At 46.9% G+C, this 16,516-nt stretch overlaps 1 protein-coding gene across 2 annotated transcripts in view; it reads left to right on the top strand.

The window, feature by feature from the left end:
* PYCR1 (pyrroline-5-carboxylate reductase 1) overlaps positions 1-16,516 on the top strand; it is a 36,524-nt gene that overhangs the window by 16,312 nt on the left and 3,696 nt on the right. For both annotated transcript variants that reach the window (XM_063961222.1, XM_063961220.1), the window contains exon 4: positions 14,328-14,507. In XM_063961222.1, coding sequence (XP_063817292.1) covers positions 14,328-14,507 — 180 coding nt within the window. The remainder of the gene's footprint in view (positions 1-14,327; positions 14,508-16,516) is intronic.

Below are 16,516 nucleotides of genomic sequence, written 5' to 3'. Positions count from 1 at the left end.
ACCTTTCGATTCCAGACCATTTTTTCGTGCGAAAAATCACCTGTCTTTGTGACTACGATAACGAAAAATGGGTCAGTTATTGGTGATTTTTGTCCCGTCTGCATCTGGGCAGGTGGAAAAACCCATAGACGCTGTTAGCTTTTGGGGCTAAGTGGATAGGCCCCGGGAAGCAATTAGCCGCACTAATTCACAGTGGTTAATTTAGTTTACAATATACCGAACATCAATACTTTGTGGCATGTGCCACTTATCTGTCAGGGCCTGAATAAGGCCCTGTGTGCCTAGACTTTATATCGGAATCTCCAAGTCAATAACATCTCCATCTTGTACAGTATGCCATTTGGTGCCTAAGGGACTAAGCTACTGTATTAGGGGAAAGAAGCTTTACTAACTTAGACCTGCTACATCCATTTGTTGGCTTGACACTACAAAAGTTTACGGTGCTAATTTATAGTAAATAAGTATCATTAATAGGTACCATTCTAGAATAACATTGCTCTAGGAATGAAAGTTACCCTATGCTTATTCTTAGATGCAAAATGTGGGGGTCTATTTACTAAGGCTTGTAGATAAAGTGGAGAGTATCAGTCAATCATCTAAACGCCATGTTATAGGCTGTGTTTGAAAAATGACAGGAGGTGGTTGGTTGGTACTTTCTCTTTCCAATGCTTAGTAAATAGAACCCATGGTGTAGGAATAGGGGCAGTAGCAGTTTGTTGTGACAGCATTATACTACAGCTGACAGCTGGTTTTTCCCTCTTTTTGTGACATCGAAAGGACAAACTCGGCAGATAAATAGAAGCGCTGTGAACCAGGAGCAGGGTACAGTAACAAAGCCCTGCAGCTCTCCTGCAATAATTCACATCTAGAAATTCTCCCAATACCTTCCAGTCAGCACTGGTGCTTCCATATGTGGAGAAGGAGGGTGGAGACTGCTCAGATTTTGAACCTGCCCTGGGGACATTTAGTAATGACACTGGTATTTGATCAGTGATGCTTTTCACTTCGTGCAGGCCTGTCATGAGTATGCAGAATGGATGATGGGATAAGTGTTGGAGTACCAGATGTGAAAAGTAAATATGTGCATGCACACAGTAATTTGCACAGCCAGCATGGCAGTTTTACATCAAACTGTGCTTCAGACCTATTATAGAATCTTCTTGGCTGACAGCTTGTTTGATTTAATAGATAAACCTGTACAGGTGTGATCTTCCATACCTGGGCTGTATAAGAGACTAAGGGGATCATTCCGAGTTGATCGCTAGCTGCCGTTGTTCGCAGCAATCAGGCTAAAAATCCGCATTTCTGCGCATGCGTATGCACCAGAATGCGCAGGCGCGCGTCGTACAGGTACAATGAGCATCGTGGGTTTGCACAGAGTCCAACGAACATTCCTGTCGCACGGCCGAACTCAGGAAGATTGACATGAAGTGGGCGTTTCTGTGTGGCAAGTGACCGTTTTCAGGGAGTGTTTGGAAAAACGCAGGCGTGGCTTAAAAAACGCAGTTGTGGCTGGCCGTTCGTTGGGCGGGTGTGTGACGTTAAAGCCCTCTCTCCATCGTTAGAATCAACGCACACGAAGAGTAACTACAGGGCTGGTCTTGTTTTGCACAAAAAGATTTTGCAGGCGCTCTGCTGCACAAACGTTCGTACTTCTGCAAAACGAAAATACACTCCCCCGTGGGCGACGACAATGCGTTTGCAGGGCTGCTAAAAACTGCTAGCGAGCGATCAACTCGGAATGACCCCCTAAGGGCGGTATCCTATTAGCTGCGTTGATTTACTGCAGCTAAAGGATTTTCCCGGGGCTATCCAGTAAACCCCGTTAACTGGCACTTATCAGGGATTATGCTTCGCCCGGGGCTATCCGATTAGCCCTGTAAATTGGCACTTATCGGGGATTAAGCTTTGCGTGTTTCAGGCACCGAAGCTGGATCCCCCATAACCAGCCCCAGGAGACCCATTATCGGAGGATTACACATGGGTCCGCGATGTTATCACGGATCCCATGTGTTATCAGTTGATAACGGATGATTTACTGCATGGTAAAAACGGGCTGTAATTGGATGGCCTGATAGCGTTATCGGGTTAAAAAGCCTGTTATTACCGTGTGCGGTAAATCTCTGCACCTAATGGGATACTGCCTATAAGATCCAGAGGAGCACAGTGTGTTTTCTATGAGTACACTTACACATCCATTCAACCCAAGTGCCTGCTGGGTGGACCAAAGTCCAGTTTGGCCACACATGGAACACAGTTGGTGCACTTGGATGATGAACACATCGAGGGAGTGGTATGGAAGGTCGACCACACTTAGGTAGACAGTGTCTGTCGACCAATACTGGTCAACCTAGTAACTAGGTCGACAGGGTTTCTAGGTAGACATGTTCTAGGTCGACAGGTCAAAAGGTCGACATGAGTGTTAAAAACAAATTTGGTGTAGTTTTCTCCGTACAGTGACCGGAAATCCCAATTAGTGCACCGTGTCCACTGATATGTCGGACCCTCAGACGCATCATCCGTACACCTCGTACCGTGTGTGGCCATCTCAAGTCTATTCGCCACTCCAGCAAATATTCTGCCACTCCTGAGCAACATCAGATGTTTGGCAGCTGATTAGGGGCTCATATGCTGCTATTATTATTATTTTTTTTTAGCCAGTTAAGTTAAAAACAACCTAATGGGTAGCAGAATTGGGTGTATAAAACCTTTTAACATTTACATTTCTACCTGATTAGAACTACCTAATTAGACTCACCTTTCACTTCTAGCTGATAAACAAACAGCTGATTAAATGCCAGGGTTATTTCCAGGTGAAAACGTTTTATTGGCGCAGCGAACAGGATAGATTGCAGAACAGTACAGGAGCTGAGGTCTTCTGCAGGTCAGATCCCGTACTGCCTGCACTTACTGCACCTGTATATCCCTGCACAGCCAACATTAGAGTGTTCTAAGAAATGATTGCTCATTACAGATATAAACCCTTATACCTTGTCCGTGATGGCCTGTCTTGCCTGTTCCTAAAGACCTGGGAAAAAAACACCAACACTTTTTATTTTATTTTTTTAATCAATTTGAATTGACTGTATTGTAGTTAATGTGAACTAAAATAAAAGAATGGTCTATCACACTGTGGAGAGATGTGAGGACCGTGAGACGCACTCATGCTTTGGGGAAGGGGGGGGCTTTCTAGCAAAAGAGATGGAGGAAAAATGCTAACCCCAGTGAGAGGACTTGAAAAGGGAGTGAGGCTGGCTGAGCGAGTTGTGTTAGTGAGAGCCTGGGTTAGTGCAGTCTTTGTAAGCACTTACAGAGGTTTATTGGGACAGGTTAAGCGGTTTCAAAATGATATGAGGCCATGTGGGGGACTGGGGTATCCTATATTTGTCCAAAGTAGAGTGTCCCAGGCAAGCGGTCAGATGCAGAGCGTGGGAAATGTCAGGTGTGTAAAGCAGAATCGGGTTATTATTATGTAGTGTTATATGATGGTATGGCAGGGTCAGACATTTCTGTGCTGTATGATATGATATGGCAGAGTCAGACAATATTCTGTAGTGTGATATTATGATATGGCAGAATCAGACCTTTCTGTGCAGTGTGATATGATATGGCAGAATCAGACATTTCTGTGCAGTGTGATATGAGGATATGGCAGAATCAGACATTAATTATGCAGGCAGAGTCAGACAGGTCTGTGAAATGATATGGCAGAATCAGACATTTCTGTGCAGTGTGATATGATCATATGGCAGAATCAGACATTTATTATGCAGTGTGATATGATGGTATGGCAGGGTCGGACATTTCTGTGCTGTATGATATGATATGGCAGAGTCAGACAATATTCTGTAGTGTGATATTATGATATGGCAGAATCAGACCTTTCTGTGCAGTGTGATATGATCATATGGCAGAATCAGGCATTTCTGTGCTGTGTGATATTATTGTATGGCAGAGAGATATTTCTGTGCAGTGTGATAGGATCTGGCAGAGTCAGACAGGTCTGTGAAATGATATGGCAGAATCAGACATTTCTGTGCAGTGTGATATGATCATACGGCAGAATCAGACATTATTATGCAGTGTGATATGATGGTATGGCAGAATCAGACAGGTCTGCAGTGTGAAATGATGATATGGCAGAATCAGACATTTCTGTGCAGTGTGATATGATGGTATGGCAGAATCAGACATTTCTGTGCAGTGTGATATGATGGTAAGGCAGAGTCAGACATTATTCTGTAGTGTGATATGATGATTTAAGGGCAGTTTTCTCTTACGTCCTGGAGGATGCTGGGGACTCCAAAAGGACCATGGTGTATAGACTGGATCCGCAGGAGACATGGGCACACTAAAAGACTTTGACTGGGTGTGAACTGGCTCCTCCCTCTATGCCCCTCCTCCAGACCTCAGTTCGATTCTGTGCCCAGGAGAGGCTGGACACACACTAGGGGAGCTGTACTGAGATTCTCTGGGAAATACTTTTAGGTTTTTTTACTTTCAGAGAGACCTGCTGGCTACAGGCTCTCTGCTTCGTGGGACTGAGGGGAGAGAAGTCAGACCTACTTCTGCTGAGTTAAGGGCTCTGCTTCTTAGGCTACTGGACACCATTAGCTCCAGAGGGTTCGATCAATTGGTGCGCCTAGCTGCTTGTTCCCGGAGCTGCGCCGTCCCCCCCCCCCCCCCCCTCACAGAAGCCAGAAGTAAGAAGTCGGGTGAGTATTAGAAGAACGGAAGACTTCAGTGACGGCAGAAGACTTCAGTAACGGAGGTACAGCTTAGCGGTCGCGCTGCGCTCCATGCTCCCACACACACACCAACGACACTCACAGGGTGCAGGGCGCTGGGGGAAAGCGCCCTGGGCAGCAAGTTACTGAGGCTCTTTTAACTGGCAAGAGATGCATATTCGGTGCCCGGGCACCGTGTACGATACCCCCGCCAGTATAAGAAAATTCAAATTTAAGCAGGACTACAGTGCGCCGGGAAGGGGCGGGGCTTAGCCGCACAGCTTACCAGCGCCATTTTATCTCTTCACAGCCACTGCAGAGACGCTGGCCCGGACCTCTACTCTTCTTACAAGTACAAGGGAACAAAACGGGGGGAGGGGGGGTGGGGGGGCATTCACAGGCAATTTGGTGCTCTAATTAATTAATATAAATATATATATATATATATATATATATATATATATATATATATATATATATATATATATATATATATATATATATATATTTCTCTAACGTCCTAAGTGGATGCTGGGGACTCCGTAAGGACCATGGGGAATAGCGGCTCCGCAGGAGACTGGGCACATCTAAAGAAAGCTTTAGGACTAACTGGTGTGCACTGGCTCCTCCCCCTATGACCCTCCTCCAAGCCTCAGTTAGATTTCTGTGCCCGACGAGAAGGGTGCACACTAGGGGCTCTCCTGAGCTTCTTAGTGAAAGTTTTAGTTTAGGTTTGTTATTTTCAGTGAGACCTGCTGGCAACAGGCTCACTGCATCGAGGGACTAAGGGGAGAAGAAGCGAACTCACCTGCGTGCAGAGTGGATTGGGCTTCTTGGCTACTGGACATTAGCTCCAGAGGGACGATCACAGGTCCAGCCTGGATGGGTCCCGGAGCCGCGCCGCCGGCCCCCTTACAGAGCCAGAAGAGCGAAGAGGTCCGGAAAAATCGGCGGCAGAAGACGTTCCTGTCTTCAATAAGGTAGCGCACAGCACTGCAGCTGTGCGCCATTGCTCTCAGCACACTTCATACTCCGGTCACTGAGGGTGCAGGGCGCTGGGGGGGGCGCCCTGAGACGCAATAAAACATGACAGAAATACCTTACATGGCAAAAAATACATCACATATAGCTCCTGGGCTATATGGATGCATTTAACCCCTGCCGGAATATACAAAAAACCGGGAGATAGGCTCCGCCCCCTTTTCGGCGGCCTTATCTCCTCAGCACACTGGCGCCATTTTCCCTCACAGCTCAGTTGGAGGGAAGCTCCCTCGCTCTTCCCTGCAGTCACTACACTACAGAAAGGGTTAAAAAAAGAGAGGGGGGCACTAATTAGGCGCAGTATTAAAACATACAGCAGCTATAAGGGGAAAAACACTTATATAAGGTTATCCCTGTATATATATAGCGCTCTGGTGTGTGCTGGCATACTCTCCCTCTGTCTCCCCAAAGGGCTAGTGGGGTCCTGTCCTCTATCAGAGCATTCCCTGTGTGTGTGTGCTGTGTGTCGGTACGTTTGTGTCGACATGTATGAGGAGAAAAATGATGTGGAGACGGAGCAGAGTGTCTGTAACAGTGATGTCACCCCCTAGGGGGTCGACACCTGAGTGGATGTACTGTTGAAAATTACGTGACAGTGTCAGCTCTATATAAAAAAACAGTGGTTGACATGAGACAGCCGGCTACTCAGCTTGTGCCTGTCCAGACGTCTCATAGGCCGTCAGGGGCTCTAAAGCGGCCGTTACCTCAGATGGCAGATACAGACGCCGACACGGATACCGACTCCTGTTTCGACGGTGAAGAGACAACCGTGATTTCCAGTAGGGCCACACGTTACATGATTGAGACAATGGAAAATGTTATTATACATTTCTGATAATACGAGTACCACCAAAAAGGGGTATTATGTTCGGTGAGGGAAAAACTACCTGTAGTTTTCCTGAATCTGAGAAATAAAATGAGGTGTGTGATGATGCGTGGGTTTCCCCCCGATAACAATTGATAATTTCTTAAAAAGTATTGGCTGCATACCCTTTCCCGCCAGAGGTTAGGGTGCGTTGGGAAACACCCCCTAGGGGGGATAAGGCGCTCACACGCTTGTAAGAACAAGGGCTCTACCCTCTCATGAGATGGCCGCCCTTAAGGATCCTGCTGATAGAAAGCAGGAGGGTATCCAAAAAGGTATTTACACACATACTGGTGTTATACTGCGACCAGCTATCGCCTCAGCCTGGAGGTGCAGTGCGGGGTTGGCATGGTCGGATTCCCTGACTGGAAATATTGATATCCTAGATAAGGATAGTATATTATTGCCTATAGAGCATTTAAAAGATGCATTTCTATATATGCATGATGCACAGCGGAATAATTGCCGACTGGCATCAAGTGTAAGTGCGTTGTCCAATTCTACCAGTAAAATGGTCAGGTGATGCGGATTCCAAACGGCATTTGGAAGTATTGCCTTTGAAAGGGGACATTTGGGGTCGGTCTTTTAGACCTGGTGGCCACGGCAACAGCTGGGAAATCCACGTTTGTACCCCAGGTCGCCTCTCAAAATAAGACGCCGTATTATCAGGCGCAGTCCTTTGTTGGCAAGCGGACAAAAGGTTCCTCTTTTCTGCTCGTGACAGAGGGAGAGGAAAAAGGCTGCAGAGATCAGCCAGTTCCCAGGAACAGAAACCCTTTCCCGCCTCTGCCAAGCCCTCAGTATGACGCTAGGGCTTTACAAGCTCAGGCACGGTGGGGGCCCGTTCTCAATGAATTTCAGTGCGCAGTGGGCTCACTCGCAAGTAGACCCCTGGATCCTTCAGGTAATATCTCAGGGATACATATTGGAATTCGAGACGTCTCCCCCTCGCCGTTTCCAAAAGTCGGCTTTACCGACGTCTCCCTCTGACAGGGAGGCAGTTTTGGAAGCCATTCACAAGCTGTATTCCCAGCAGGTGATAATCAAGGTACCCCTCCTGCAACAGGGAACGGGGTATTATTCCACACTATTGTGGTACCGAAGCCAGACGGCTCGGTGAGACCGATTCTAAATCTAAAATCTTTGAACACTTACATACAGAGGTTCAAATTCAAGATTGAGTCACTCAGAGCAGTGATTGCGAACCTGGAAGAAGGGGACTACATGATGTCTCGGGACATCAAGGATGCTTACCTTCATGTCAAAATTTACCCTTCTCACCAAGGGTACCTCAGGTTATGGTACAGAACTGTCACTATCAGTTCAGATGCTGCCGTAGGGATGGTCCACGGCACCCCAGGTCTTTACTAAGATCCAGGGAACAGTTGGAGGTCGGTGTAGCACTATCTCAGGTAGTGTTGCGGCAGCACGATTGGATTCTCAATATTCCAAAATCGCAGCTGGTTCCGACGACTTGTCTTCTGTTTCCTAGGGATGATCCTGGACACAGTCCAGAAAAAAGGTGTTTCTCCCGGATGAGAAAGCCAGGGAGTTATCCGAGCTAATCAGGAACCTCCTAAAACCGAACCAAGTCTCAGTGCATCAATGCACAAGGGTTCTGGGTAAAAATGATGGCTTCCTACGAAGCAATCCCATTCGTTAGATTCCACGCAAGAACTTTCCAGTGGAACCTACTGGACAAATGGTCCGGGTCGCATTTTCAGATGCATCAGCGGATAACCCTGTCACCAAGGACAAGGGTATCCATCCTGTGGTGGTTGCAGAGTGCTCATCTTCTAGAGGGCCGCAGATTCGGCATTCAGGACTGGGTCCTGGTGACCACGGATGCCAGCCTGCGAGGCTGGGGAGCAGTCACACAGGGAAGGAATATCCAGGGCTTAGGGTCAAGCCTGGATACATCACTTCACATAAATATCCTGAAGCTAAGGGCCATTTACAATGCTCTAAGCTTAGCGAGACCTCTGCTTCAAGGTCAGCCGGTGTTGATCCAGTCGGACAACATCATGGCAGTCACTCACGTAAACGGACAGGGTGGCACAAGAAGCAGGAGGGCAATGGCAGAAGCTGCAAGGATTCTTCGCTGGGCGGAAAATCATGTGATAGCACTGTCAACAGTATTCATTCCGGGAGTGGACAACTGGGAAGCAGACTTCCTCAGCACGACCTCCACCCGGGAGAGTGGGGACTTCACCCAGAAGTCGTCCACATGATTGAAAAACTCGACAGGTATTGCGCCAGGTCAAGAGACCCTCAGGCAATAGTTGTAGACGCTCTGGTAACACCGTGGGTGTACCAGTCAGTGTATGTGTTCCCTCCTCTGCCTCTCATACCCAAGGTACTGAGATTGATAAGATGGAGAGGAGAAAGCACTATATTCGTGGCTCCGGATTGGCCAAGAAGGACTTGGTAACCGGAACTTCAAGAGAGGCTCACGGAGGATCCGTGGCCTCTACCTCTAAGAAGGGACCTGCTCCAGCAAGGACCCTGTCTGTTCCAAGACTTACCGCGGCTGCGTTTGACGGCATGGCGGTTGAACACCGGATCCTGAAGGAAAAAAGGCATTCCGGATGAAGTCATCCCTATCCTGATCAAAAGCCAGGAAGGATGTAACCGCAAAAACATTATCACCACAATTGGCGAAAATATGTTGCGTAGTGCGAGGCCAGTAAGGCCCGACGGAGGAAATTCAACTGGGTCGATTCCTACATTTCCTGCAAACAGGAGTGTCTATGGGCCTGAAATTGGGGTCCATTAAGGTTCAGATTTCGGCCCTGTCAATTTTCTTCCAAAAAAGAACTAGCTTCAGTCCCTGAAGTTTAGACGTTTGTAAAAGGGGTACTGCATATACAGCCTCCTTTTGTGCCACCAGTGGCAATTTGGGATCTCAATGTAGTTTGGGTTCCAAAAGTCACATTGGTTTGAACCACTTAAATCTGTGGAGTTAAAATATCTCACATGGAAAGTGGTCATGCTGTTGGCCCTGGCCTGGGCCAGGCGCGTGTCAGAATTGGCGGCTTTATCCTGTAAAAGCCCTTATCTGATTTTCCATTCGGACAGGGCGAAATTGAGGACTCGTCCTCAGTTTCTCCCAAGGTGGTTCCAGCGTTTTCACCTGAACCAACCTATTGTGGGGCCTGCGGCCACTAGGGACTTGGAGGAATCCAATTTGCTGGATGTTGTCAGGGCCCTGAAAATATGTTTCCAGGACGGCTGGAGTCAGGAAATCTGACTCGCTGTTTATCCTGTATGCACCCAACATGCTGGGTGCTCCTGCTTCTAAGCAGACTATTGCTCGTTGGATTTGTAGTACAATTCAGCTTGCACATTCTGTGGCAGGCCTGCCACAGCTAAAATCTGTAAAAGCCCGTTCCACAAGGAAAGTGGGCTCATCTTGGGCGGCTGCCCGAGGGGTCTCGGCTTTACAACTTTGCCGAGCAGCTACTTGGTCAGGGGCAAACACGTTTGCTAAATTCTACAAATTTGATACCCTGGCTGAGGAGGACCTGGAGCTCTCTCAATTGGTGCTGCAGAGTCATCCGCACTCTCCCGCCCGTTTGGGAGCTTTGGTATAATCCCCATGGTCCTTACGGAGTCCCCAGCATCCACTTAGGACGTTAGAGAAAATAAGAATTTACTTACCGATAATTCTATTTCTCATAGTCCGTAGTGGATGCTGGGCGCCCATCCCAAGTGCGGATTGTCTGCAATACTTGTACATAGTTATTGTTACAAAAATCGGGTTATTATTGTTGGGAGCCATCTTTTCAGAGGCTTCTCTGTTATCATACTGTTAACTGGGTTCAGATCACAAGTTATACGGTGTGATTGGTGTGGCTGGTATGAGTCTTACCCGGGATTCAAAATCCTTCCTTATTGTGTACGCTCGTCCGGGCACAGTATCCTAACTGAGGCTTGGAGGAGGGTCATAGGGGGAGGAGCCAGTGCACACCAGTTAGTCCTAAAGCTTTCTTTAGATGTGCCCAGTCTCCTGCGGAGCCGCTATTCCCCATGGTCCTTACGGAGTCCCCAGCATCCACTACGGACTATGAGAAATAGAATTATCGGTAAGTAAATTCTTATTTTATATATATATATATATATATACACACACCAATGCATACAAGGTCCCTGGCACTCCGGACTTACGTACACCTTGCTCCGGTGCCCTCCCTGCAGATCATCTGTACATATATCCTTTGTATGGGCGGCACTCAGAGACTTTCACCAGGCAAGTTAAGTGCAAAAAAGACCCCACTGGGCCAATTTAATGGTTACGTTTCGGGGTATTATCCCCTTCCTCAGCCGCTTTTACAAATCAGCCATGCCAGTTTCTGTTCCAGAAAGAGAAGTGGTAAATGCTGCGATACAAAAGCTGTGTCAACAGAGGGTCATTGTCCCGGTTCCCCCGTCCCAAAGGGGGGAAGGGTTCTATTCGAGCCTCTTTGTGGTGCCGAAGCTGGACGGCTCGGTCAGACCGATTCTGAACCTAAAATCCCTCAATCCATACTTAAAAACTTTCAAGTTCAAGATGGAATCTCTTCGAGCTGTGATCTCCAGCCTAGAAGGGGGGATTTTATGGCGTCAGTCGACATAAAGGATGCCTACTTACACGTCCCGATATATCCTCCTCATCAGGCCTTCCTAAGATTTGCGGTGCAGGATTGTCATTACCAATTTCAGACGTTGCCGTTTGGGCTTTCCACGGCCCCGAGGGTCTTCACCAAGGTGATGGCGGAAATGATTGTACTCCTACGCAAGCAGGGGGTCACAATTATCCCGTACTTGGACGATCTCCTGATAAAGGCGAGATCAAAAGAGCAGTTGCTAGGAAATGTGGAACTCTCCCTGACGGTTCTGCAACATCATGGTTGGATTCTAAATTTGCCAAAGTCTCACTTGATTCCAACAACTCGGCTGCCCTTCTTGGGCATGATTCTAGACACGGAACTACGGAGGGTGTTTCTTCCGGCGGAAAAAGCTCTGGAAATCCAGACCATGGTCAAGAAAATTCTGAGACCGGCAAGAGTATCGATTCATCAATGCACTCGAGTGCTAGGGAAGATGGTTGCGGCTTACGAAGCCATTCCGTTTGGCAGGTTTCATGCCCGGGTGTTTCAGTGGGATCTGCTGAACAAATGGTCCGGGTCTCACCTGCACATGCACCGGAAAATAAGTCTATCTTCCAGGACCAGAATTTCTCTCCTGTGGTGGCTGCAAGGTTCTCACCTTCTAGAGGGACGCAGATTCGGAATCCAGGATTGGGTCCTACTGACCACAGATGCAAGTCTCCGAGGCTGAGGTGCAGTCGCACAAGGAAGAAGTTTCCAGGGAAAATGGTCAAGCCAGGAATCTTGTCTCCACATAAATGTTCTCGAGTTAAGAGCCATTTACAACGGCCTCCTGCAAGCGAAGACCCTTCTACAAGGTCTCCCTGTCCTGATCCAGTCGGACAACATAACAGCGGTGGCGTACGTAAACCGCCAGGGCGGAACAAAGAGCAGGGTGGCAATGGCAGAGGCCACAAGAGTTCTCCGCTGGGCGGAACAGCACGTGAGCGCTCTGTCAGCAGTCTTCCTTCCGGGAGTGGACAACTGGGAAGCAGACTTCCTCAGCAGACATGATCTCCATCCAGGAGAGTGGGCCCTTCATCAAGAGGTATTTGCAGAAGTGACAAGGTGTTGGGGAATTCCTCAAATAGACATGATGGCATCTCGCCTCAACAAAAAGCTTCCGAGGTATTGTTCCAGGTCGAGGGACCCCCAAGCCAGTGCAGTGGACGCCCTGGTAACTCCGTGGGTGCTTCAGTCGGTGTATGTGTTCCCTCCACTTCCTCTCATTCCAAGAGTGTTGAGGATTATAAGACGAACAAGAGTTCAGGCAATTATCGTCGTTCCAGATTGGCCATGGAGGGCCTGGTATCCGGATCTTCAGGAATTACTCGTAGAAGATCCTTGGCCGCTTCCTCTAAGAGAGGATCTGTTACTGCAGGGGCCATGCGTGTTTCCGGACTTACCGCGTCTGCGTTTGACGGCATGGAGGTTGAACGCCAAATCCTAGCTCGGAAGGGTATTCCCGGGGAAGTCATCCCCACTCTCCTTAAGGCTAGAAAGGACGTCACGGCAAAACATTATCACCGTATCTGGAGAAAATATGTGTCGTGGTGTGAAACCAAAGCAGCCCCTGCGGAGGAGTTTCACTTGGGTCGTTTCCTCCATTTTTTGCAGGCAGGCGTGGATGCAGGCCTGAAATTGGGTTCCATCAAAGTGCAGATTTCGGCTTTATCTATTTTCTTTCAAAAAGAATTGGCCGCTCTTCCTGAGGTTCAGACTTTCGTGAAGGGAGTGCTGCATATCCATCCCCCGTTTGTGCCACTCGTGGCCCCGTGGGATCTTTAAGTGGTGTTAAAGTTTCTTATGTCTCACTGGTTTGAACCTTTGCGAAAGGTTGAGTTAAAGTTTCTCACTTGGAAAGTGGTCATGCTTTTGGCCTTGGCATCTGCCAGACGAGTGTCAGAATTGGCGGCTTTGTCTCACAAGAGCCCATATTTGATTTTTCATGTGGATAGAGCGGAATTGAGGACTCGTCAACAATTTCTGCCGAAGGTGGTTTCTTCGTTTCACATAAATCAACCTATTGTGGTACCTGTGGCTACGGAGGCTGTCGCGGTTCCAAAGTCTCTTGATGTCATAAGAGCTTTAAAAGTTTGTCGCCAGAACGGCTCTTGTTAGGAAAACTGAAACACTGTTTGTCCTGTATGCTTCCAACAAGATTGGTAATCCTGCTTCCAAGCAGACTATTGCACGCTGGATTTGTAATACGATTCAGCATGCTCACTCTTCGGCTGGGTTGCCATTGCCGAAGTCAGTAAAGGCCCATTCTACCAGGAAGGTGGGCTCGTCTTGGCCGGCTGCCCGAGGGGTCTCGGTACTTCAACTTTGCCGAGCAGCTACGTGGTCGGGTTCAAACACTTTTGCTAAGTTCTATAAGTTTGATACCCTTGCTGAGGAGGACCTCATGTTTGCTCAATCGGTGCTGCAGAGTCGTCCGCACTCTCCCGCCCGGTCTGGAGCTTTGGTATAGACCCCATGGTCCTTTTTGAGTCCCCAGCATCCTCTAGGACGTAAGAGAAAAAAGGATTTTAATACCTACCGGTAAATCCTTTTTCTTCTAGTCCGTAGAGGATGCTGGGCGCCCATCCCAGTGCGTACTGTTCCTTGCAGTTGTATTGTTGTTTTCGGTTACACAAAGGTTGTGTATCGGTTATGTTCAGCTTGTTGCTGTTTTTCGTTCATACTGTTATCTGGTATTCCTGCTAATCCAGTTGTACACACCGTACAACTGGATTAGCAGGAATACCAGATAACAGTATGAACGTTTGTGGTGTGAGCTGGTATTTATCTCGCCCTTAGTTTAACAAAAATCCTTTTCCTCGAAATGTCCATCTCCCCTGGGCACAGTTCCTATAACTGAGGTCTGGAGGCGGGGCATAGAGGGAGGAGCCAGTTCACACTCAGTCAAAGTCTTTTAGTGTGCCCATGTCTACTGCGGATCCCGTCTATACACCATGGTCCTTTTGGAGTCCCCAGCATCCTCTACGGACTAGGAGAAAAGGATTTACCGGTAGGTATTAAAATCCTATTTTTTTTTTTAATTTAAAAAATTTGTTTTTTCAGAAACTTGGTATAAATTACACCACAAGTAATAAGGAGACGGTAAAGAACAGTGATGTCCTTTTCCTGGCTGTGAAACCTCTACTCATTCCCTTTGTGCTGGATGAGATTGCCTCAGACATTGAAGACCGTCACGTGGTTGTGTCATGTGCTGCTGGTGTCACTATCAGCTCTATTGAGAAGGTAATAGTAGTTCCAGCAGCATTGTGTGGTGGTCAGTGTCCACTAAAGGAAAGCTACTAGAGTGTGCTCCTGAATAGAAAAATAACACCCCAAAAACTCAAAGCAAAACCAAAATGAAAACTGTGTATTCAAAAATCACACCATAGAATCCCAACGTTTCGGGGCTGACATGCCCCTTTGTCAAGGTGTACAGGTATATAATACCCGGATAACTGATTCATAATCAAGGCACTAGCTTACTTTTTTGCCCTTCTCAAACAGGGGCAGCTAGCCATCTTACTACTGGCATTACTTTATCACTTTGAGGCTCACCTAGTCAAGAAAAACGTGGGTGTGAAAGGGTTAAATGAAAACCAACTGATCTATCTAAAAATGTCTAAAATAGACAAAACTAAAAACAGTTTAGGCGCTAATTATTCAACAGAATACCAATGTATTTAATCGTTATTTTAGTTCCAATTCAAGCTGCAAACAGTCCAGCTGTATCTGTGTTCATACAGCTAAAAAATGAAGCTGAGAGATCACCACTCAACTGCTCCAAATGCAAGACTAAATAGAAAAAGTGACTGTATTGCGCTAAATTAGTCCAAGGTGCATATATAAACGAGTGATTTCATTTATATATGCACCTTGGACTAATTTAGCGCAATACAGTCACTTTTTCTATTTAAAAATGTCTAAAATGCCTGTTATATTTCACCACTTCCCCATTAGCTCCAACACATGCTCCCTGTCAGTCAGTTTGCAATAGATTCACATTGGGACTGCCATCGCAAAACCATTGCTGCACATGCGCACAGGACCTTAAAGATTGGTGCCAGCCGCAGGCACTGTAGGGGGCGTGGCCTATCCGGGCATGGCCATGCTTCCTAAAAAAATATATATATATATTGCAAGGGGGGGGGGGGGGGCGCGCATCAGTGTCTAACCTAGTGATGGCAAGCAGCAACATGGTACCTTGTTCCACTGATATTCCTGTAGATGGCGCATATGCACTGGAGAGCAAAGCTCTGGCACAGTGCCAGAGTCCTTGCCTTTCATTGTGCGGTGCCGTCTTCCCAATGTCCCTGGGAAGATGGTGCAGCGGAGAAGGAGGGACGCACTTGCCATCACAAGATAAGTATATACTTGGGGGGTTGGCGGTGGACCTGGGTCCATGCAACAAGCCTGTGCCCAGGTTATTAGTAGCCCCTTCCCTCTCTATGCCAATTCAAACAATCGCTCCACTGCATACAAACTGAACATCACATCCATCTCTAAATCAGGCCCTGTGTTAAGATACCTTTAGCTACTCCATAACTGATTCCAAGCAGGAAACCAAACCAAACCATTCTCTGCATATGTGTAATGTAGGATCAAAAAACAAATCTATCTAGCACATTTGGGGGTATATTCAATTAGCAGTGATAACGAACTTTTCACGTGAAAAGTCCGGTTTTCGGGTGAAAAAACTGACTTTTCACGTGAAACGCAATTACAGCCTATTCAATTTTCCGTGAAAACTTATCGGTGATCATTTTTTCACTAATTTCACTTCACCTACTCTGAGCAGGTGAAAAGTTGGGAAAAGTCACTATTTTAAGGTAAAAATGTTTGGATATGGTACAGAACTCCTGGGACACCCCCCTTAATGACTAATTAGGCACGTTGAAGTTTTTAATTATTTTTAATTGGCCAATAATGACATGTCATTTTTGGTGTGAAAAAGTACAAAGTGATGGAAATTGGGGTTCAAGGTATGGGACAGGTATATTGGGGTGCTTTATGAGTGGGACAGGTGTTTTTAGGCTTGCAGATGGGAGTAATCGGTCTGTTTCCACTTTTTTTTTTAAGTACCCTAAAATGACCCAAATATATACTTATACCCATTTTCATGTACCCCAAATTTAATGAGAGCATTTATTTTGCTCAAAAAAACTTGCTTTCTATCATTTTTTTGCATTTAAAAAAAAAATGCATATAACAGCCATTTCACACAATTTAAGTCCCCAAAAACTCTCTAATGTGAT

Source organism: Pseudophryne corroboree, chromosome 3 (genome assembly GCF_028390025.1).
Source record: "Pseudophryne corroboree isolate aPseCor3 chromosome 3, aPseCor3.hap2, whole genome shotgun sequence".
In the NCBI taxonomy this organism is placed as follows: domain Eukaryota; kingdom Metazoa; phylum Chordata; class Amphibia; order Anura; family Myobatrachidae; genus Pseudophryne; species Pseudophryne corroboree.
This window is presented reverse-complemented; position numbering and strand designations above follow the sequence as displayed.